At 48.4% G+C, this 21,851-nt stretch overlaps 1 protein-coding gene across 1 annotated transcript in view; it reads right to left on the bottom strand.

Moving 5' to 3' along the window:
- The window catches only part of PEX14 (peroxisomal biogenesis factor 14), a 165,189-nt gene that overhangs the window by 69,337 nt on the left and 74,001 nt on the right, over window positions 1-21,851 (bottom strand). The window contains exon 3 of the mRNA XM_038746621.1: window positions 17,395-17,479. Coding sequence (XP_038602549.1) covers window positions 17,395-17,479 — 85 coding nt within the window. The remainder of the gene's footprint in view (window positions 1-17,394; window positions 17,480-21,851) is intronic.

Here is a 21,851-nt window from a genome sequence, read left to right as displayed (position 1 = left end):
GGAACTGGGTGAAAATTCTTGGATGAAATCAACGCACCCTGATGTCCGTCCAACCTTCCGGGCTTAAAAGGCTCTTCAAGGCCAGAACCACGGTTCTCTGTGAGGGAACGGGCTTTAGAGGCCTAGGAACCAGGTGTCCAGACAGATCATCATCATCATCATCATCAATCGTATTTATTGAGCGCTTACTATGTGCAGAGCACTGTACTAAGCGCTTGGGAAGGACAAATTGGCAACATATAGAGACAGTCCCTACCCAACAGTGGGCTCACAGTCTAAAAGGGGGAGACAGAGAACAAAACCAAACATACTAACAAAATAAAATAAATAGAATAGATATGTACAAATAAAATAAATAAATAAATAGAGTAATAAATATGTACAAACATATATACATATATACAGGTATATAGATCATTCCCTGTGGGTCCTTGCTAGCCAGAGACTGAGGTCACTGACCGAATGGGAGGTTCTGGGGTGAAAATCCAATTGAATGCCTATTCCCGGGGGCTTCCTTCCTCGGGAAAAGAAGGGCACCGAACTGGCAGCTAGTAAGGAGCTGAGCTCTTCCAGGAATAGGTGAGGCCTTTCCATGTTTCCCTTATTTGCGTCGCCTATACACTTGGATCTCTATCCCTTAGGCACTTGATATTTGCCCCGAGGTGTGTAAGCACATATCCCTATTTCCCATTTAATAATAATAATAATAATGATGATGGCATTTATTAAGCGCTTACTATGTGCAAAGCACTGTTCTACGTGCTGGGGAGGTTACAAGGTGATCAGGTTGTCCCACGGGGGGCTCACAGTCTTAATCCCCATTTTACAGATGAGGGAACTGAGGCCCAGAGAAGTGAAGTGACTTGCCATTTCTCTTATGTTATCTTATGTTATCTTACGTTGCCAACTTGTACTTCCCAAGAGCTTAGTACAGTGCTCTGCACACAGTAAGCACTCAATAAATACAATTGATTGATTGACTGATTAGCTGAATTTTTTTTTCACTGTCTGTCCCCCTCTCTAGACTGTAATCTCCATTTTCATTCATTCATTCACTTGTATTTATTGAGTGCTTACTGTGTGCACAGCACTGCACTAAGCGCTTGGGGGAATGCAATATAACCATAAACAGACACTTCCCTGCCCAAAACAGGCTCGCATGTGGGTGGGGATCGGATCAATCAATCAATCATATTTATTGAGCGCTTACTGTGTGCAGAGCACTGGACTAAGCGCTTGGGATGTACAAGCTGGCAACATATAGAGCCAGTCCCTACCCAACAGTGGGCTCACAGTCTAGAAGGGGGAGACAGAGAACAAAACCAAACATACTAACAAAATAAAATAAATAGAATAGATAGGTACAAGTAAAATAAATAGAGTAATAAATACGTACAAACATATATACATATATACATCTACCAACTCCATTGTACTGAACTCTCCCAAACTCAGCACAGTGTAATTTTCTAGATAAATACCACTGACTGACTCATAGAGCTTCATCTCTATCCTCACTTAGTCCCACTAGATTGTAAGCTGCTTGAGGGCAGGGATCTTGTCGACCCATTTTATTGTATTGAACGCTCTCTGCCGCTTAGTCCAGTGCTCTGCACACAGTGGGTGCTCAATAAATACCACTGATTGCTTGCTAAGATGGGCAGGATGAGAGCGTGGCCTAGGGAAAAGAGCCCCGGCCTGAGAGCCAGAGGACCCGGGTTCTAATCCTGGCTCCACCAAGTGTCTGCTGTGCGACCCTGGGAAAGTTATTTAACTTTTCTGTGCCTCAGTTACCTCATCTGTAAAATGGGGAGTCAATTCTACTCTCTCTGGCTTAGACTGTGAGTCTCACGTGGGACAGAGACTGTGCCCAACCTGATTACCCTGTATCTACCCCGCGCTTAGAACGGTGCATGGGACATAGTAAATGCTTTACTAGCATCATTATTATCATTGCCATTATTATTACATTTATTGAGCACTTACTAAGTGCAGAGCACTGTACTAGCTGCTCAAAAGAGTACAACACAACAGAGTGGGTGAGACATGCTCCCTGCCCACAAAGAGCTTGCGGTCTAGAGGGAGAGGCGGACGTTGAAATAAATTACCGATGGGGGGGACGGCAAGGAACATGGATAAATACGGAAGTGCTGGGAGGCTGAGGGTGGAATGACTATCAAGTGCTTAAAGAGAAGCAGCGTGGCTCAATAGAAAGAGCACAGGCTTGGCAGTCAGAGGTCGTGAGTTCAAATTCTGGCTCCACCCATTGCCAGCTGTGTGACCCTGGGCAAGTCACCTAACTTCTCTGTGCCTCAGTTACCTCATCTGTAAAATGGGGATTAAGACTGTGAGCCCCACGTGGGACAGCCTGATCACTTGGTATCCCCCTCCAGCGCTCAGAACAGTGCTTTGCACATAGTAAGCGCTTAACAAATGCCATCATTATCATTATTATTATTATAATAAAGGGCGCAGGGGCAAGGATCAGCAACTACCACGGAGCCCGAACCCCAGTCCCTAATCCCCCTCCTCTTCGGAGGGCTGCTTAAAAAAAAGTCCCGTCACTGAAAACGCGGTCACACATCATCATCATCATCAATCGTATTTATTGAGCGCTTACTGTGTGCAGAGCACTGTACTAAACTGACTCTAAAAGGGAACACTGCGGAGCTCCATATTTATTCCCTCTCGATTACATTCGGATGAAATTATCTCAGTTTGCGAGTCAAAAGGTGATTTTTTTCTAACTGCCTGCTCTTCAAGCTCACCCTGTGTTCCTTCTGCCAATACTAAAGATTCTGCAATCAGGGCGGTTTAATTGACAATTCTGTTTGTGGTTCACAGAGCCGAAGGAAATCCAACCCTGGGCTTCTCTAGCTACATCGGGTCGGCGGGGCTATCAGCTGTAAAATATTTCTCGTGTCAGTAAAAGGGAGCAGATTCAGCTTGAAGCCACACAGAAAACGAGAGGGAGCCCTATGCCTATGCACTTTGGTTTTCACTGAAAAGCTGACATTTACAGGGTTGTGATATTTAATTTATCACGGTGGGTCAGTATATTCATTTTTTTTTTCGATTTCTTCCCTGAGATACGATGCAAGGCAAACTTCAACTTTTTGAATAAAAGCCACCACAGTCGTTTACCCAGACTGACAGAATGAACATCTGTGTGTAAAGCGCAAGTCCAGCCCGCTGCTGAAGACATTCTAATCAGTACATCTAATTACAGAAAGATTAAGTTAAGGGTCTTAAACAAAAAAGAATAATTAAGAGCAAAAGAGGAGCAGCTCCTGTGGTGCTTGTCTGAGGCTACGGTATTAGGCAGTCTCCTACTTTCGGAAACGAAACAGTCTTAAAAGTCCCTGGGAGGGAGGTACTGCCAGGATAACTCAATGTGAAAGCCAATTTAAATACAATTCAGAGAAAGCCGCTGTGTCTGCCCAGCACCTACTTATGCTGTGTGGCCCTAGGAAAGCTGCTCAACCTCTCTGAGCCTTAAGCTTCCTCCCCTACAAAACGTCGGAAACAAATCTAATGACAGTGTCAAAAGGTTACAAAGAATACACTAATGCAAGATGTTGTGATACACTTCCGAAACAGAGTAAAATAACGAAGTACCTTAGTGAAAATGACCTGTCAAACTAGTCAACCTCCCTTCTTGGGGTGATAGGAGAGGGTTACAGGTCATTTAACCCCAATTTTTGAAAGCAGAGCACTTACTCTGGATGTTCCTATTTCCATGGTTTTCTAATCATCCTCATCAAAGGTATTTATTGAGTGCTTACTGTGTGCGGTATTAAGTAGTTGGACGAGTACAACACAACAGAAATAGCAGACATGTTCCCTGCCCGCAACGAGTTTATAGTCAAGAGGAGGCGGACATTAAGAGAAACGATTTGTAATATACTAATGGAGGAGGAAGACCTTGCACTCGATCAGAAACCCACTGTCCAAAAAGCAGGGGTGCTATATTCCTCAGCTACCAGGCTCCACCTAGCCAAGACCCCAAATTTAGGCACAAAAACAATAAAAGATGGTCCTAAAAGCCCTCTACCATCTCTGAGAGTTAGGTACACCTCTGTCTGTATATATATACATATATAAGGTCCTTTGCTGCCACCCATATGATAATTTATGCCACTCAGTCAAGAGTACCTGTTGGGTACTACTATGTGGATGGGGCACTATACTAGGCACTTGGGAGAGTACAACAGAACTTGAATCCCTGTCCTCAATCAGTTGACAATCTAATGGGGTAGACAGACATAACATCATTCCTCCAGGTAGGGGAAAAAGAAGGGCTTTTTGAAATCGACATGGTCAAAAGTGTTGAGGGTCTCCTAAGCAGCCAAAAATAAAGAATGGAGTCTAGATGATAAAGTGTCACACACACACACACACACTATTAAAATTTTCTCCGCTTTCAGGAGACCCTTCCAATCAATCAATGATATTCACAGAGTGCTTACTGTACTAAGCGCCTGGGGGAGTGCGAAGCAACCGAGGTGGTAGACGTATTCCCTGCCTAGTAGAGCCACTTCCTAAACCGAACAAGGCACTGTCAATCTTAGTCTGAGGAAATCTATAAGGAGCCGTCAGCTGACATGGGGACTGAAAGAACAGAAGCACTCCGGCAGCTGACGAATTTTCCGTTTACTGTTGATCACAACGATGGAGCCCCTTATCCTTGGGGCAGCCCCTCTAAATGGTTCAGAGACTCGCAGACCGGGCCTGGAGTACCAACAAGGCTCATGTGGTCTGTACCCTCTGTTATGGAACAAATAAATGCGCATTTAGAGAATGCCAGATGTGCGGACACCTCTCCCTCAATGGGTTCTTTCTCAGCAACATCATTAAAACATCAAACTGGGGCTTCCTTTGGACCCAGCGTCTCCGATACTCAAGGCAAAAAAGTCACAACAGTTTTCATCTTTTTGACAGGAAACTCCAGAGCACTTATCAAGTCCCGGAGGAAACAAGACTTGAAAAGGGCCCTTTTCTGTCGAGGTTGGAAGGTTCTAAAACCTGACCTATTATTCTGCCCCCGCCCCCTCTTATGGATTCATTCATTCATTCATTCAATTATATTTGTTAAGCGCTTACTGTGTGCAAAGCACTGCTCTAAACGCTGGGGGATACAAGGTGATCAAGTTGTCCCATGTGGGGCTCACAATCTTAATCCCCATTTTACAGATGAGGTAACTGAGGCACCGAGAAGTGAAGTGACTTGCCCCAAGTCACACAGCCAATAAGTGGCGGAGTCGGGATTAGAACCCATGACTTCTGACTCCCAAGTCCGTGCTCTTTCCACTGAGCCACGCTGCTTCTTATGAATGTATCCCGAGTCATGTTATTATTCTCTTCTAGACAAATGGACCAGGGCAGACTTTCCAATGAGAATATAATTCATTCATTCAATTCATTCAATCATATTTATTCAGCGTGCACTGTGTGCAGAGCACTGTACTAAGTGCTCGGGAGAGTACACTATCATCATCATCATCATCAATCGTATTTATTGAGCGCTTACTGTGTGCAGAGCACTGTACTAAGCACTTGGGAAGTACAAGTTGGCAACATACAGAAGCAGCGTGGCTCAGTGGAAACAGCACGGGCTTTGGAGTCAGAGGTCATGGGTTCAAATCCCGGCTCCGCCACATGTCTGCTGTGTGACCTTGGGCAAGTCACTTCACTTCTCTGAGCCTCAGTTACCTCATCTGTAAAATGGGGATTGACTGTGAGCCCCACGTGGGACAACCTGAGCATCTTGTATCCCCTCCAGCGCTTAGAACAGTGCTTTGCACATACTAAGTGCTTAACAAATGCCAACATTATATAGAGACAGTCCCTACCCAACAGTGGGCTCACAGTCTAAAAGGGGAACACTACAACAATAAACAGTGACATTCCCTGACCACAACAAGCTTACAATCTAGGGGTGGCGGGGGGGAGGGCGGAAACAAACATCAATCCAAATAAATAAAATTACATATATGTACGTAAGTGCTGGGTTCTGGGAGAGGGTTAGAGCAAAGGGAGCAAGTTAGGGAAATGGAGAAGGGAGGGGAAGATGAGGAAAAGTGGGGCTTAGTCTGGGAAGGCCTCTTGGAGGAGATGTGCCTTCAGTAAGGCTTCGAAGGGCGGCAGAGTCATTGTCTGTCAGGTTTGAGGAAGGCAGGTGTTTCGGGCCAGAGGCAGGACGTGGGTGAGGGATTGGGTGCGAGACAGGCAAGATAGAGGCAAAGGGAGAAGGTTAGCACTAGAGGAGTGAAGTGTGAGGGCTGGGTTGTAGAAGGAGAGGAGCGAAGTGAAGTAGGAGGGGGCAATGTGATGGAGTGCTTTAAAGCCAATGGTGAGAAGTTTTTGTTTGATACTGAGGTGGACAGCCAACCACTGGAGTTTTTTGAGGAGGGGCGGTGACATGTCCTGAACTTTTTTGTAGAAAAATGACCATGGCAGTGGAGTGAAGTATAGACTGGAGTGGGGAGAGACAGGAGGCTGGGAGGTCAACAAGGAGGCTGATGCAGAAACCCAGGTGGGATGAGTGATTGTATTACCATAATAATAATAATGATGGCATTTATTAAGCGCTTACTATGTGCAAAGCACTGTTCTAAGCGCTGGGGAGGTTACAAGGCGAACAGGTTGCCCCACAGGGGGCTCGCAGTCTCAATCCCCATTTTACAGATGAGGGAACTGAGGCACAGAGAAGTTAAGTGATTTGCCCAAAGTCACACAGCTGAATGTGGCAGCAGTTTGGAAGGAGAGGAAAGGGTGGATTTCAGCAATGCTGTGAAGGTGGGACTGACAGAATTTAGGGACAGATTTAATATGCGGGTTGAATTAGAGAGAGGATTTATGGATAACGCCAAATAATGGGCTTGTGAGACAGGAAGGATGGTGCTGCCGTCTACAGTGATGGGAAGGTCAGGGAGAGGCCAGGGTTTGAGTGGGAAGGTAAGGAGCTCTGTTTGGGACAAATTAAGTTTGAGGTGAAGGGAGGACATCCAGGTAGAGGTGTCTTGAAGGCAGACAACTTCTGTGCTAGTGGCCCAGGGCTCGTGGGCAACCCTACAATAATAAAAGGGCAACCAAGCAGAATACACTGGGGTTGGAGCCAGGATGGCGGCACTCGACTCCCGCATTCGAAAACGGGTTAAACACAGTATGAATTTGCACAGGTTCTGGATTGTTTTCGAGCTTTACCCCTGACTTAACTACGATGTTTTGTGAGCAATGCTTTGGCAGTGTCCCTCTGAGAGAAAAAGACTTGACAATGGTCAAGTCTCCATTCTCCCCCCAGTCGGAGGGGAGAGGTGCTCACGCGTATTTTGCGGAAGAGCCCCCCAACAAAGAAACTTAAGACGGCTTGGCCCTGGCCTGCAGAGAGAAGACGGCCCCCAGGCCCCAGTGGGGAGATGAGGGGAGGTGGCCACCTCTCTGGGGCAATCGGGCCCAGAGAACGTCTCTGCTGTGAACGAGCTGCTTCAGCGGGGGAAATGGTCAGAGGTAACACCCCTGCCTTTAGACTGTGAGCCCTAGTTGGGTCTGGAGCTGTGTCAATCAATCAATCAATCATATTTATTGAGCGCTTACTGTGTGCAGAGCACTGTACTAAGCACTTGGGAAGTACAAGTCGGCAACACACAGAGACAGTCCCTACCCAACAGTGCTAGAAGGGGGAGACAACTGTCCAACCTGATTATCTTGCATCTACCCCAGTGCTTAGTACAGTGCTTGACAAATGATAAGCACTTAACAATTACCATAAGAAAATAATTAAAAGGGGTAGTGGAGAACGGATGGGAACAGACTTATAGCTAGTAAGCTTCAAAACCTGCCAGAGATACTCGCAGATAATTGAGAGTCAACTGCATTAGAGAAGGGAGATTCCCACAGACTCAGGAGCTAAGAATGTCATAGAATCCAAACATGTTCATTGTGCAGCCTGATCATATACCCGACCACTCTTCCTGTAGCCAAACCCCTCCCTGCCAGTGGCTTTTGTGACCAAAGAGCCCCCATCGCTTTATTTCCTACCATAATAATGTTAAAGGGGAGGGCGGAATCAAATCCCTCTTATCGCTTTATTTCCTACCATCATAATGTTAAGGGGGAGGGTGGAATCAAATCCTCCCCCATCTCTTTATTTCCTATCATCATAATGCTAAGGGGGTAGGCGGAATCAAATCCCTCCATTCCAGCAAACTTAATCTGATGCGGGGTGTGGAGGAAAATAAAAAAAATTCTACCTCTCCTTACTGTTCAAAGTTCATCTCAGTGGGAGGGTTTGAGTCGAAAGCAGCAGCGGGACCATAACCCCTGGGCGGACAGACACGCCACGCTTCTATTCCCATAAAGGAGGCCCCGAAGTAACCCTTGGCCTTGCCTGGCTGAAAATTTTTCATGGAGAGGGACTTTTCTGGCCTGAAATATTGAGACGGTATGTTGCCGCCATTGCATTTCGGATGATATATCTGATTCCAGTTATGGACCCGGGGGCAAGTTCTAGCCTCGATTTTCCGGACAATGTGCCCGTGTACACTTTAGCCTGGAGCGACCACCACGCCTGAATTCCTTCTGTTTGCCAGGGAACCCTGGATCACTCCTTCAACTCTCAGGGGCAGGTGCTGGGACCTCACTGGATTCCCCATCGGTCTCTCAGCTGTCTTCCTTGGAAGTGCTGCGGTCGGAGAAACAGTTTAGACCCGACGGGGTGGGGGTGGGAGGGGGCAAGGAAATCTGGCCGGCACCTTCCTGTCGATTTCTGTTGCCTGACTGTAGAGCCGGTCACTCTGCAGAAGCTGAGAAAAATCTGGGGAGTTCAAGTTGAGTTCGGAAAACAAGGGGAACGGGAAAATTGATGGGGCAAAGAAAATCAGTCAGCGTGATGAATAGGCTGCTGCAGAACAGCAGGTGACAGATATGCAGATGCAAGACTGGCAGGAAAAGGAGACAGTCCACTTACAACAGATGGATGGAGATGTTCAATCATCCTCGTGAACAAACACGCTGCTAGGACACAAAGGCCCGGGCCCGCTCCCGTGGATGTCGGCATTACTATCACCGGGACCCCATCCACTTGCGGGGGGTAGGGCGGGCATGTCTGCGCTCCACCAAATGTTATCGGCCCTGGACAAACAGGGGTGCTGCCCCAAGGGTAACAACAGGAAAGAGGAGGAGGAGGAGGAGGTGAAAGTGTAGAATGACAAACTGATGTGCACCTCCGTTCACAGAAACCTCCATCCTCCCTTTTCTTCAAACCCCTTGCTGGATTGGAAAGCAGCACATCACAGTGGGAAGGCCAAAGGGGAAAGGATTTAAGTTCCTCCGACCCCCTCCCTTCTTCCTTCCCTTTCAACGTGACTCTTCGGCTCGAAGCTCTCACTTTCTCACTTCCTCATCTCCCACTCCCTTATGCATCGCCCTGACTTGCTCCTTTTATTCACCACCCTCTGCCCCTCAATTCCACAGCACTTATGTACACATCCAAAATTTATTTATATTAATACCTGTCTCCCCCTCCGGGCGGTAAGCTCACTACCACGTCTGCTGTGTGACCTTGGGCAAGTCACTTAACTTCTCTGAGCCTCAGTTCCCTCATCTGTAAAATGGGGATTAAGACTGTGAGCCCCACGTGGGACAACCTGATCACCATGTATCCCCCCCCAGCGCTTAGAACAGTGCTTTGCACATAGTAAGCACGTAACAAATGCCAACATTATTATTAGTATTGTGGCCAGGGAATGTGTCTACCAACTGTTACACTGTCTCCCAATCGCTTAGTGCAGTACTCTGCACACAGAAAGCGCTCAATAAATACCACTGATTGATTGATTCGGCTCCAGCGGCTGAGAATGCCTCTTCTCTCTGGTCACCCAGGACTTCCCAAGAGGGGTAGGGAGAGAGGGGAAATCACCTAGTTCGTCCCCTCTTTTCAAAAAGGAAGGCTCAGCACAATCACTCTTGTTTCCAACAAGAAGGGGGGCCTGATTTAAAACGGCCCCAACCACTGGAATGGGGTTCACTGGGGGGCATTTTTTCTCAGACCACCGAGTACGTGGATGAAAACCCTCCCATCTGCACCTCTCGATCCCAAGCTGACAACCCATCCTCTCTTCTCCGGCACTGCGACTCGGGGGTCTGCAGCCGACTTCCAGAAAAGGGGCCGCTCAGACCCCTGTAGAACCAACCCTTCTGTCCCAGCCTGAGTGTTGACCGGGGGATGAGGGAAGAGAAGCCCAGATGCGTAAGGTGGGGACCCGGCGGGTTACGGCATTGCCCACCTCTCCTCCCCTCAAAGATGGGACGCTGGAAGCCACCGGAAGCCCCTCTGCTCGCGGGAAAGGCTTCGTAAAGACTTCTGGCTTCACCAAGACACATTAAAGAATTAATTATAAAGTAAAGCTGAAGGAGAAAATTAATTTTAGAAACACAAGAGGTTACCGTTTTTTCCCCCCTTTCCTGAAGGCGGGGGAGGAACTGCAGTTATTTTCGTTTTCATCCTGGGGGCACAAGCTGGGAGCTGTCCAGTCGATAACCTGACCATCAGAACAAGGTTTGTAATTAAAAGGTCAGTGACCTGGAAAGCTAGGGCCTCACTCCCAGGGCTTCTCAGTAATGACGGAGCTATTAAATTAAGACTGTTATGAAATCAATGCTAAAAAAGCTTTCATGGTAACGAGATTCCATTCAAGGACATGCAAACTGCCTCGTGAAATGGACTTAAATTATAAAAAAGAAAAGTAATAAAAGAGAGTTAAATTGAAATCTGTGCAAGAACCTCCTCCCTTGGAAGTAGCCCTGGGAGAGGGCCCCCCGAGGGCAGCCACCACCAAGATGGAACCCAGTGGGTTTTCCACGAGAGCGTCGTTCCCAGCAAGGAGGCAGCTTTGCTGCGGGGGGTCTGCCTTCCAGGAACGGAGGAAACCCAAGATCTGGTTTCAGCTCCCAGGTTCAGGAAGTGGAGGTTTGCGAGCTCAGAGGAAGGAGGAGGAGAAATTCAATCACTTGCTCAAACCTTGGGTGGACAACTCAGAAGCCGGAGAGGGGCCGGGGGGAAGGCTGGGAGGGGGCCGCTGTCGGCATCTGGTCCGGTGGCGACATCTCCTCGCTGACTGTACTTCCTTCCGATGGCGCATTTCTGGTTTGCCATTTGACAACCTGCTTTCTGACCTTTCTCATGTCCTGCCCTGGTCAATCAATCAATCAATCAATCGTATTTACTGAGCGCTTACTATGTGCAGAGCACTGTACTAAGCGCTTGGGAAGTACAAATTGGCAACACATAGAGACAGTCCCTACCCAACAGTGGGCTCACAGTCTAGAAGGGGGAGACAGAGAACAGAACCAAACATACCAACAAAATAAAATAAATAGGATAGAAATGTACAAGTAAAATAAATAAATGAATAAATAGAGTAATAAATATGTACAACCATATATACATATATACAGGTGCTGTGGGGAAGGGAAGGAGGTAAGATGGGGGGGTGGAGAGGGGGACAAGGGGTCCCAGCAAGACCCAGAAGAGCTGCTTCTGCCCACAGCCTTACCAAAGGCCAGAGGGTCAACGCAGCTTAATCGTGTCCCCCCCGTCTCTTCAAAAGGCAGAGCCTCCACTACCTCCTCTTCCTCAGTTGACAGCACTTACGGAGGATTCTCTGAGGCACAGAACTGGATTAGATGCCCTGGGGAGTTTCAAAGGAAGGAGAAGCCCCAGACCCTGTTCTGAAGGAACTTATATTTGAATCGGGGAGACAACACACATGTACAAACCCAAATGTCAGAAATAAACCTAAGGCACCCGAGAGGAGACCAGATAGACGCACAAATGCGGAGTGATCTGAAGAGGGTGAATGCTGAATGACTGGCAGGCGGATGGACTCTTCCATCCTCCGGTTAGACAGAGCCCCAGCTCCGTCAAAGAAATCCACTCAGGACAATCACTAACCCTGTGGAGTTTCTGGGTCGACTTTTGACTCCTGCTTTTAAATTCATCTGGGTTCTTGGACTCCTGCCAGCTTACCGGCCCCACGTGTTCATTCATTCATTCACTCGTATTTATTGAGCGCTTACTGTGTGCAGAGCACTGTACTGAGCGCTTGGGAAGTACAAGTTGGCAACATATAGAGACGGTCCCTACCCAACAACGGGCTCAGTCTAGAAGGAGGAGACAGACAACAAAACAAGACATATTAACAAAATAAAACAGAATAGTAAATATGTACAAGTAAAATAGAGTAATAAATCTGTACAAACATATATACAGGTGCTGTGGGGAGGGGAAGGAGGTAGGGCGGGGGGGGAGGGGGAGGGGGAGAGAAAAAAGGGGGCTCAGCCTGGGAAGGCCTCCTAGAGGAGGTGAGCTCTCGGTAGGGCTTTGAAGGGAGGAAGAGGGCTAGCTTGGCGGATGTGCGGAGGGAGGGCAAAGTGAAAACGACCGCTAAACATGGGGAATTTCCAAATAATAATAATGATGGTATTTGTTAAGCGCTTACTATGTGCAAAGCACCGTTCTAAGCGCTGGGGTTGATACAAGGTAATCAGGTTGTCCCACGTGAGGCTCACAGTTTGAATCCCCATTTTTTGCAGATGAGGTAACTGAGGTACAGAGAAGTTGCCCAAAGTCACACAGCTGATAAGTGGCAGAGGCGGGATTAGAACCCACGACCGCTGACTCCCAAGCCCGGGCTCTTTCCACTAAGCCACGCTGGCTGTAAGCTCAAACAGAGCCCGACTGTCCTGATGTTGCGGTCGACGCTCTACCTTAGTGTGTCATCTGCGGAATCAACTGGTAGGAATGAAAACAAAAACATTTATCCTAATCCTCTGAAGGTGAACAGCTGTTTTTCCCTTCCATCCCAAGAAGTTCACCGTAAAACGGAGGAAATGTCGTAAATTACGCAAAATGGCAGTACAGGCTTCAAAGAAAGTGATAAATGATTCTAATAACTTCATGTTTCTCGTTAACGACTCAGTATTCGGATTCTAGAGCGTTTGGAGAAAAGGGGAGAATTCTCCACCAAATTTGGAAGAGCCGCCACGAGACCGCGAGCCCCCCGTCGCTCCCTCGGAAATCCGAGACCCTCGGCCCCTTAACCCGTCGGTAATAGGGGCAGCCTTCACCCCCTGCTCCCGCCTGCGGTTTCACAATAAAACAGACTCAGCTGATGCTCCTAAAGTAACCTTCGTTTCCCACTGAACTGACGTGCACTACAGGGACCTCAATTTCTATATTAAATATTAAATAATATTAAAAGAAAAACAAAATTGGATTTGCCTTTTCAGGAAAGAGATGTTTATTAAAAAAAAAAGGGAGAAGTCAAGATTATAATTCAAGTCAGCGCTCCACTGCAATTCCCCGAAGTGACATTTGCAAGGAAAAGCCAAGACTCCGGGAGCTGAGAGGTCTTCCAGAGCTGGTGTTCCAGCCCACTCGCTGCAACGACTCTGGCAGGGAGAGGCAAAGAGCCGAGATGCCAGCGGCAGCGGCAGCAGTAGCGGCAGCAGAGGCTCCTCTGCCTTCAATAAGACGCCTCTCTCCCCCTCGATAACCATTTTTTGGGGACAGAGGAGCCGAGAACTCCCTCGTGAAAGCCCTCTCCCCCTCCCGAAGAAGACGGCAACCCACTTCAAAACCTGGAATTTTCTCCCTCCCTCCCATTCTGTGAGCCGCAGTTGGCCAGTCAATCGTATTTATGAAGCGCTTGCTCTGTGCAGGGCACTGTACTGAACTCTTGGGAGAGTACACTAGAACAGTAAACAGACACACTTCCCGCCCACAGTGAGCTTACAGTCTAGAGGGGGAGAGAGACATTGACATAAATGAATGAATTACAGAGGATGGGTATGTGTCCAATTTGGCTCCGTTGTACCTACCCCACAGCTTAGCACAGTGCTCCTCTAGACTGTCAACTTGCTGTGGGCAGGGAATGTGTCTGTTTATTGTTACACTGTACTCTCCCAACCGCTTAGTACAGTGCTCTGCACACAGCGAGTGCTCAATAAATACAACTGCCCGACTGAGGCACATAGTATGCGCTTAAAAATAAATAACCCGTCACTGTTATTGCTGAACCAGGGAAACATGTGGAAACTAAATATCCAGAATGGCTATTGCTTCCCCGCTTGGGAGTTCTTTCCCCAGCCATCCTGCCAGAATCTCCCATGTTGGGCTCCGATGTGGAAATGGGCCAGGCCTGGCTGCCCCGCCATCTCCCAGCAAATGGATGTGGGAGCTGAACTCCAGGGGTCCCTAGCTCCGGGATCATGGGATCCTGCTTGGAGAACAGGAGGATGGATGACTCTCCAAATCCCTTCCAAGACTTGGAAGTCCGTCCTAAGAGTTAAGTTCAGAAAGGAACGTCCCCCTGGAAGGATTTTGGGGGAAACTGATGTACCCCGGGGGGTGCTTCTGGGTTTCCCGAGAGAAAAGCGGCGTGGCCCAAACCTTCTTGGGCAAGCCCTCTCGAATCGGACGCCGGCAACTGCTCATCAAGGAAGCGGGAGAGGCAACGGGAGGGAAGGAGGAGAGGGAACGGGAGGACCATCATAAAGAGGGAAGGAACAACAAATAACAATTTCACCACACAATTTCTCCTCTTCGGTAATTATTAGCCAAGTAACTCATAAGAAATATTATTTGGGCCACGGTTCTCTCTCTCTTTCTGTCTCTCTCTCCCCCCAACAAACCCCTCCCAGCCAGGGATTTATTAAAATTAAACAGATTAGATGGAGCTCCTGATACTAAAAACTGCTCAGCAAAGCCTGCGGTGGGGAAGTGCCGAGCAAACACCAGAGACATTTGTCTCTAAATTGCTCTAAATACCTTCTGCAAATGAAATTCTAACCCAGCTGCGTTTGAGAGAAAATGAGGAATAACTGGTCATTGTCGGTGGAGGAGAAGATCAGGCAGTTATAATATTGCACACAATATACTGGGGCTAAGGATCTCTCAGCAACAATAGATTTTGTATCAGGTTACCCCGGGTAATCAGCACAGCTTTTAGGCTCAGCTTTCCCCTGCTTCATTGCTTTGATGATAGAGCTGAAATCCCCAAGCTTTTATGATTAATTACTCCCCACAGGTCCACGTATTTCAAGGAAAAAACTCTTTTATGGCATGACGCTCGCAGAGCGGAGCGCCCGGCCAACGAGATTCCAAATTTCAATCCCGTCAACTCCCAGAGCCGCCGACTCCCGTTCCCGCATCGCCCTCGCCGGCCCCCGCCCGTCGGGACGGTCGCTGAAGGGAGGCCCGGCAAGGCGGAGGGGACGCTCACGGCCGGGGCCGCCGCTCGGACGGGCCCCAGGCGTCCCGAAACGGCCCGTCCCGCTCTCCGCCGGGAAGCCCGCGGACGGCACGGAAGCCGGGGGTCGGGAAGGGGGAAGGAGCGCCGGGCCACTTGAGTTACATGAAATGCGGTTTCGGGCCTGCCTAAAAACTATCCCCGTGTTATATCATTTGTTCCAACCCAAACAGAGAACTTGTCAACCGCAGATTTCAAAATTCCTTGTGGGTACCCGAAAAGGAAATGAATTGAGCCGTTCCCCCGGACCATTTTGGTTACATCTGCATTAGGGCCCGCCAATCATTTCCTAGCTCACTGGCTTCCGACTTCAAAGCGGCAAGGAAAAACCCAGTTTGCCCTGGGTCTGAAACGGAAGGAAAAAACACTGGTCATCGGGAGGGCCGCGGCAGATTCCACCTGCTTTGGGCAATATTGAATTTGTCAAGATCCATTCTGCCCCTGCTTAGGGAAATGCTATAGAGCCAGTAATTTACCATTTCAGCCTGTAAATCAGACTGACCCCAAGCTTGACCTTAACCTGACCTGGTTTAGCTGGGTTGTATCCCTCGCCCTCCAGTCCATTCTTTCTTCCTCTTTTCTGAGGCAACTGACCTTCTAACCCACAGCCGGTGAAACTGGTGTCATTCTGAGGAAGTAGAAGGGCCCCGAAAGCAGTCTCCCCTCAGCTGTCCTCCCACGGGAAGACCTCCTTCGTGACTGTACATATTTACTATTCTATTTATTTTATTTTGTTAATATGTTTTGTTTTGTTGTCTGTCTCCCCCTTTTAGACTGTGAGCCCGCTGTTGGGTAGGGACCGTCTCTATATGTTGCCACCTTGTACTTCCCAAGCACTCGGTACAGTGCTCTGCACACAGTAAGCGCTCAATAAATACGATTGAATGAATGAATGAATGATTAACCCCGAAGTTCCCAGAATACTTTTTGCACAGTATCCTCCTTGGCCACGTCTGGAGCCTGGGAGGCCTCGTCTAGAGGGAAGCAGCACGGTCTAATAATAATAATGACGGCATTTATTAAGTGCTTACTATGTGCAAAGCACTGTTCTAAGCACTGGGGAGGCTACAAGGTGATCAGGTTGTCCCACAGGGGGCTCACAGTCTTCATCCCCATTTTACAGATGAGGTAACTGAGGCATAGAGAAGTTAAGTGACTTGCCCAAAGTCACACAGCTGACACTTGGCAGAGCCAGGATTTGAACCCACGACCTCTGACTCCAAAGCCCCTGCTCTTTTCCACTGAACAACGCTGCTTCTCTAATGGAAAGGGCACGCGCCCGGGAGTCAGAGGATGTGAGTTCTAATCCCAGCTCTGCCACGTGCCTGCTGTGTGACCTTGGGCAAGTCACGTCACTTCTCTGGGCCTCGTTACTTCATCTGTAAATGAGAGCCCCGTGTGGGACAGGGACTGATTACCTTGTATCTACCCCAGCACTTAGAACAGGGATAACAGTAGTATTACCTAGTAAGTGTTTAACAGATACCACAATCTCTTATTTGTTTTTAATTGTTATTATTATTTTATAGCAAAAGAGCAAGTGGCGGGGGGGAGAGAGAGAGAGAGGGGTCTGCAGGGGCCAAAAGTCTCTGATCCAGCCCACCCACGGAGCAGGTTTGGATCAAGTCACAGTCTATTAAAGGGCTGGGAGCGGGTGGGGGTATCACCTTGAGCAGGTAGTTCCGTGCAGGGACTGGGCATTTGTGCCACGTACTGTGACCCCTTGGCTCTAAAGTCCCTGAAAGGGGTCGGATAGGAGGGAAAGAGCCAGATCAGAGTCACACCCCGGCCCCAGCCCCGCATGACATTTATTTAGTTTGGTCCAACTGGGATCCTGAGTGGACCATCCCTGCACCGGTGGGTCCACCCAATCAAACAATCAATGATAGTTACCGAGTGCCAACTGCGTGCAGAACCCTGTTCTGAGCCCTCTGGAAGCAAAGCACACATTCCCGCCCTCGAGGCACTTGCAGGCTAACATCCCCGGGCTCTGGCAGGGCTCCGGAGCGCACGGCTCCTCCTTTCAGCAGGGTAACGTCCACAGTCCTCCCCCCAGCTCAGAAGGCCGGAGATGAGCGCTTACCTTTTTTCTTAAGGAAGGCTCTTCTGGTTGCGATGGGGCTCTGACGTACCCGGGAGTTCTGCAGAAACTTCACAGCTGTGGCAATCTGTGTGGGGAGAAAAAAGAAACCCAGAAAAGTTCAAAAGAGGGGACAGGGGGCCTACCTGATAAAAAAGGAAGCATCTGAATTTTCAGGTTGACACACAGTGTCGTGAATTCTGGAACCTGGGAAGCAAAGGCCTCCATTCCAGTACCATTTTGGAGGATGAAATCTTACAAGACTTAACACTCCTTGTGGATCTTTAGCTGAGCTAAAAGTTTCCCCGGTCTCTCCTGACAGGCTCAAGGGCCCTAGAGCAATTCACGCTCAGTCATCCTTCTCACTCCCGACTGCCCCTGTTGAACGACTTCAATTCTGAGGCAGAATGTTTGCTCTGTGGCGGTTTGGATTTAAAATGGGTCCAGGAGGGAAAGGCTTGGGGTTTCACGCCTGATAGCTTAGAAATTATACCCCCCCCACCGCTGCTGGAATGAGCGATGTTTTAATGGGATCTTCATGCCTTCTTTCAATCTAAATTGAGCCGGGGATGGGGAAGAACCCTGCCTCCTCCCACTGACCCACGTCTGGTCGCTGGACATCCGTCTCAAAGTGGGGGGAAACCCCAGCTTGTCCAGGGAAGGAAAAGGGTTATTTGCTTGGTGTAATGATATTTCCGCAAAAATGCCAAAGAACAGAGTCTCAGATTTCCACTCGGTGGAGAAAAGGGGACTTGAGGAGACGAGTAGCTCCGTGGAAGGCCCGCTGACTGGATGGCAATTTAGGCCCCTTTGAGGGCCTTAAAACCTCGGGTGGTCTGTGTACTTAATAATAATAATAATGTTGGTACTTGTTAAGCATTTACTATGTGCAAAGCACTGTTCTAAGTACTAGGGTAGATACAAGGTAATCAGGTTGTCCCACGAGGGGCTCACAGTCTTCATCCCCATTTTACAGATGAAGGAACTGAGGCCCAGAGAAATGAAGTGACTTGCCCCAAGTCACACAGCTGACCAGTGGCGGAGCTAGGATTTGAACCCACGGCCTCTGACTCCAAAGCCCGGGCTCTTTCCACTGAGCCACGCTGCTTCCCACGCTACTTCTCCTCCGGGGGAAGACCTGGGAACTGAAGTATTGGCAGGTGAGAAGCAGCACGGCCTAGTGGCTACAGCACGGACCTCGGAGTCAGGAGGACCTGGGTTCGAATCCCACTCCGCCGCTGGTCTGCCATGTGACCTTGGGCAAGTCACTTTACTTCTCAGTGCCTCAGTTACCTCAACTGGAAAAGGGGGATAAAGACCGTGAGCCCCATGAGGGCTCACCTGTATATATGCTTGTACATACTTATCGCTCTATTTATTTATTTATTTTACTTGTACATATTTATTCTGTTTATTTTATTTGGTTTATACGTTTTGTTTTGTTGTCTGTCCCCCCCTTCGAGACTGTGAGCCTGCTGTTGGGGTAGGGACCGTCTCTATATGTTGCCAACTTGGACTTTCCAAGCACTTAGTACAGTGCTCTGCACACAGTAAGCGCTCAATAAATACGACTGAATGAATGACTGAATGACTGAATGAATGAGGGACATGGACTGTGTCCAACCTAATTAGCTTGTATCTATCCCAGGGCTTAGGACAGTGCCTGACACAGAGTAAGCGCTTACCGTTAAAAAAAAAATTCCTCCCTACAGGCTCCCAACTTCTCCCAACTTCTCTCTTGCAGGAATATGGGGTTGGAGCCAGGTCTCAGAATAATCCAGAAATGAGACAAGACAGGGGTAAAGGCCCTGCCCTCTCCCCTCCAGCTCCCAGCTGGGAAACCTCCAGCCCGACTCCCCTCCACGAGTGACTCAACCTCCCCGCGGGTCTGTGTCCCTTGAGACAGAACTTCCAGTGAGGCAGGCCCAAGCCTGGGATGGGGCTGTGGACCACCAACTCACGTCACAAAAGTGCCCCAAATTCATTCATTCATTTATTAGTATTTATTGAGCGCTTACTGCGTGCAGAGCACTGCACTGAGCGCTTGGGATGTACAAGTCGGCAACATCTAGAGACGGTCCCTACCCAATAACGGGCTCACAGTCTAGAAGGGGGGGACAGACAACAAAACACGTAGACAGGTGTCAAAATCGTCAGAACAAATAGAATTAAAGCTATATGCACATCATTAACGCAGAGAAGTAGCGTGGCTCAGTGGAAAGAGCACGGGCTTTGGAGTCAGAGGTCATGAGTTCGAATCTCGACTCCGCCACATGTCTGCTGTGTGATCTTGGGCAAGTCACTTAACTTCTCTGGGCCTCAGTTCCCTCATCTGTAAAATGGGGATTAAGGCTGTGAGCCCCACGTGGGACAACCTGATCACCCTGTATCCTCCCCAGTGCTTAGAACAGTGCTTTGCACATAGTAAGCGCTTAACAAATGCCAATTATTAGAGAAGCAGCGTGGCTCAGTGGAAAAGAGCACGGGCTTTGGAGTCAGAGGTCATGGGTTCAAATCCCGGCTTCCGCACTTGTCAGCTGTGTGACTTTGGGCAAGTCACTTCACTTCTCTGGGCCTCAGTTCCCTCATCTGTAAAATGGGGATGAAGACTGTGAGCCCCATGTGGGACAACCTCATGACCTTGTATCCCCCCAGCACTTAGAACAGTGCTTTACACCTAGTAAGCGCTTAATAAATGCCATCATAAATAAATGCCATCATAATTAACAAAATAAATAGAATAGTAAATATGTACAAGGGAAATAGAGTAATAAATCTGTACAAATATATATACAAGTGCTATGGGGAGGTGAAGGAGGTAGGGCCGGGGGGGATGGGGAGGGGGCTCAGTCTGGGAAGGCCTCCTGGAGGAGGTGAGCTCTCAGTAGGGCTTTGAAGGGAGGAAGAGAGTAGATGTGCGGAGGGAGGGCATTCCGGGCGGGAACGGGGTACAAATGCCACCCCTTGTTGATAAGCTTCAGGAACTAGCAAGCTGGGATAGACTCAAGTCCACAACAATCAATCAATCAATCGTATTTATTGAGCGCTTACTGTGTGCAGAGCACTGTACTAAGCGCTTGGGAAGTACAAGTTGGCAACATATAGAGACAGTCCCTACCCAACAGCGGGCTCACAGTTTAGAAGGGGGAGACAGAGAACAAAACCAAACATATTAACAAAATAAAATAAATAGAATAGATATGTACAAGTAAAATAAATAAATAAATAGAGTAATAAATATGTACAAACATATATACATATATACAGGTGCTGTGGGGAAGGGAAGGAGGTAAGATGGGGGGATGGAGAGGGGGACGAGGGGGAGAGGAAGGAAGGGGCTCAGTCTGGGATAAATAAATAAATTTATAAACAATAAAGAGGAGCCTAATGACGCCCTGGCTAGCCCTCCCCTGAACCAATAATAATAATAACTTTGGTATTTGTTAAGTGCTTACTTTGTGACAAACACTGTTCTAAGCGCTGGGGTTGATACAAGCAGAATTGAGTGATGGATAGAGCAAGGGTTTAGGAGTCAGAAGGTCATGGGTTCTAATCCCCACTCCACCACTTGTCTGCTGTGTGACCCTGGGCAAGTCGCTTCACTTCTCTGTGTCTCAATTACCTCATCTGTAAAATAAGCCTGAGACTGTGAGCCCCACGTGGGACAGAGACTGTGTCCAACCAAATTTGCTTTTATCCACCCCACACTTAGTACCGTGCCTGGCACATAGTAAGCGCTTAACAAATACCACAATAATAATAATTATTATTATTAATAATAATAATAATAATAATGGCATTTATTAAGTGCTTACTATGTGCAAAGCACTGTTCTAAGCGCTGGGGAGGTTACAAGGTGATCAGGTTATCCCACGGGGGGCTCACAGTCTTCATCCCCATTTTACAGATGAGGGAACTGAGGCACACAGAAGTGAAGTGACTTGCCCAAAGTCACACAGCTGACAACTGGCAGAGCTGGAATTTGAACCCATGACCTCTGGCTCCAAAGCCCGGGCTCTTTCCACTGAGCCACATTATTACAAGGTAATCAGGTTGGACACGGTCCTTGTCCCTCATGGGGCTCCCAATCTTGATCCCCACTGTACAGATGAGGTAACTGAGGCACAGAAGTTTAGTGACCTGCCCAAGGTCACACAGCAGACAGGTGGCAGAGCCGGGATTAGAACCCACGACCTCTGATTCCCAGGCCTGTGCTCTTTCCATCCCCCGGGCCTGGAATGCCCTCCCTCTGCTTATCCGCCAAGCTAGCTCTCTTCCTCCCTTCAAGGCCCTCCTGAGAGCTCACCTCCTCCAGGAGGCCTTCCCAGACTGAGCCCCTTCCTTCCTCTCCCCCTCGTCCCCCTCTCCATCCCCCCATCTTACCTCCTTCCCTTCCCCACAGCACCTGTATATATGTTTATACATATTTATTACTCTATTTATTTTACTTGTACATATCT

Source organism: Tachyglossus aculeatus, chromosome 5, assembly GCF_015852505.1.
Source record: "Tachyglossus aculeatus isolate mTacAcu1 chromosome 5, mTacAcu1.pri, whole genome shotgun sequence".
Taxonomy (NCBI): domain Eukaryota; kingdom Metazoa; phylum Chordata; class Mammalia; order Monotremata; family Tachyglossidae; genus Tachyglossus; species Tachyglossus aculeatus.
The sequence above is the reverse complement of the archived record's forward strand: the minus strand, read 5'-3'. Positions and strand labels throughout refer to the sequence as shown.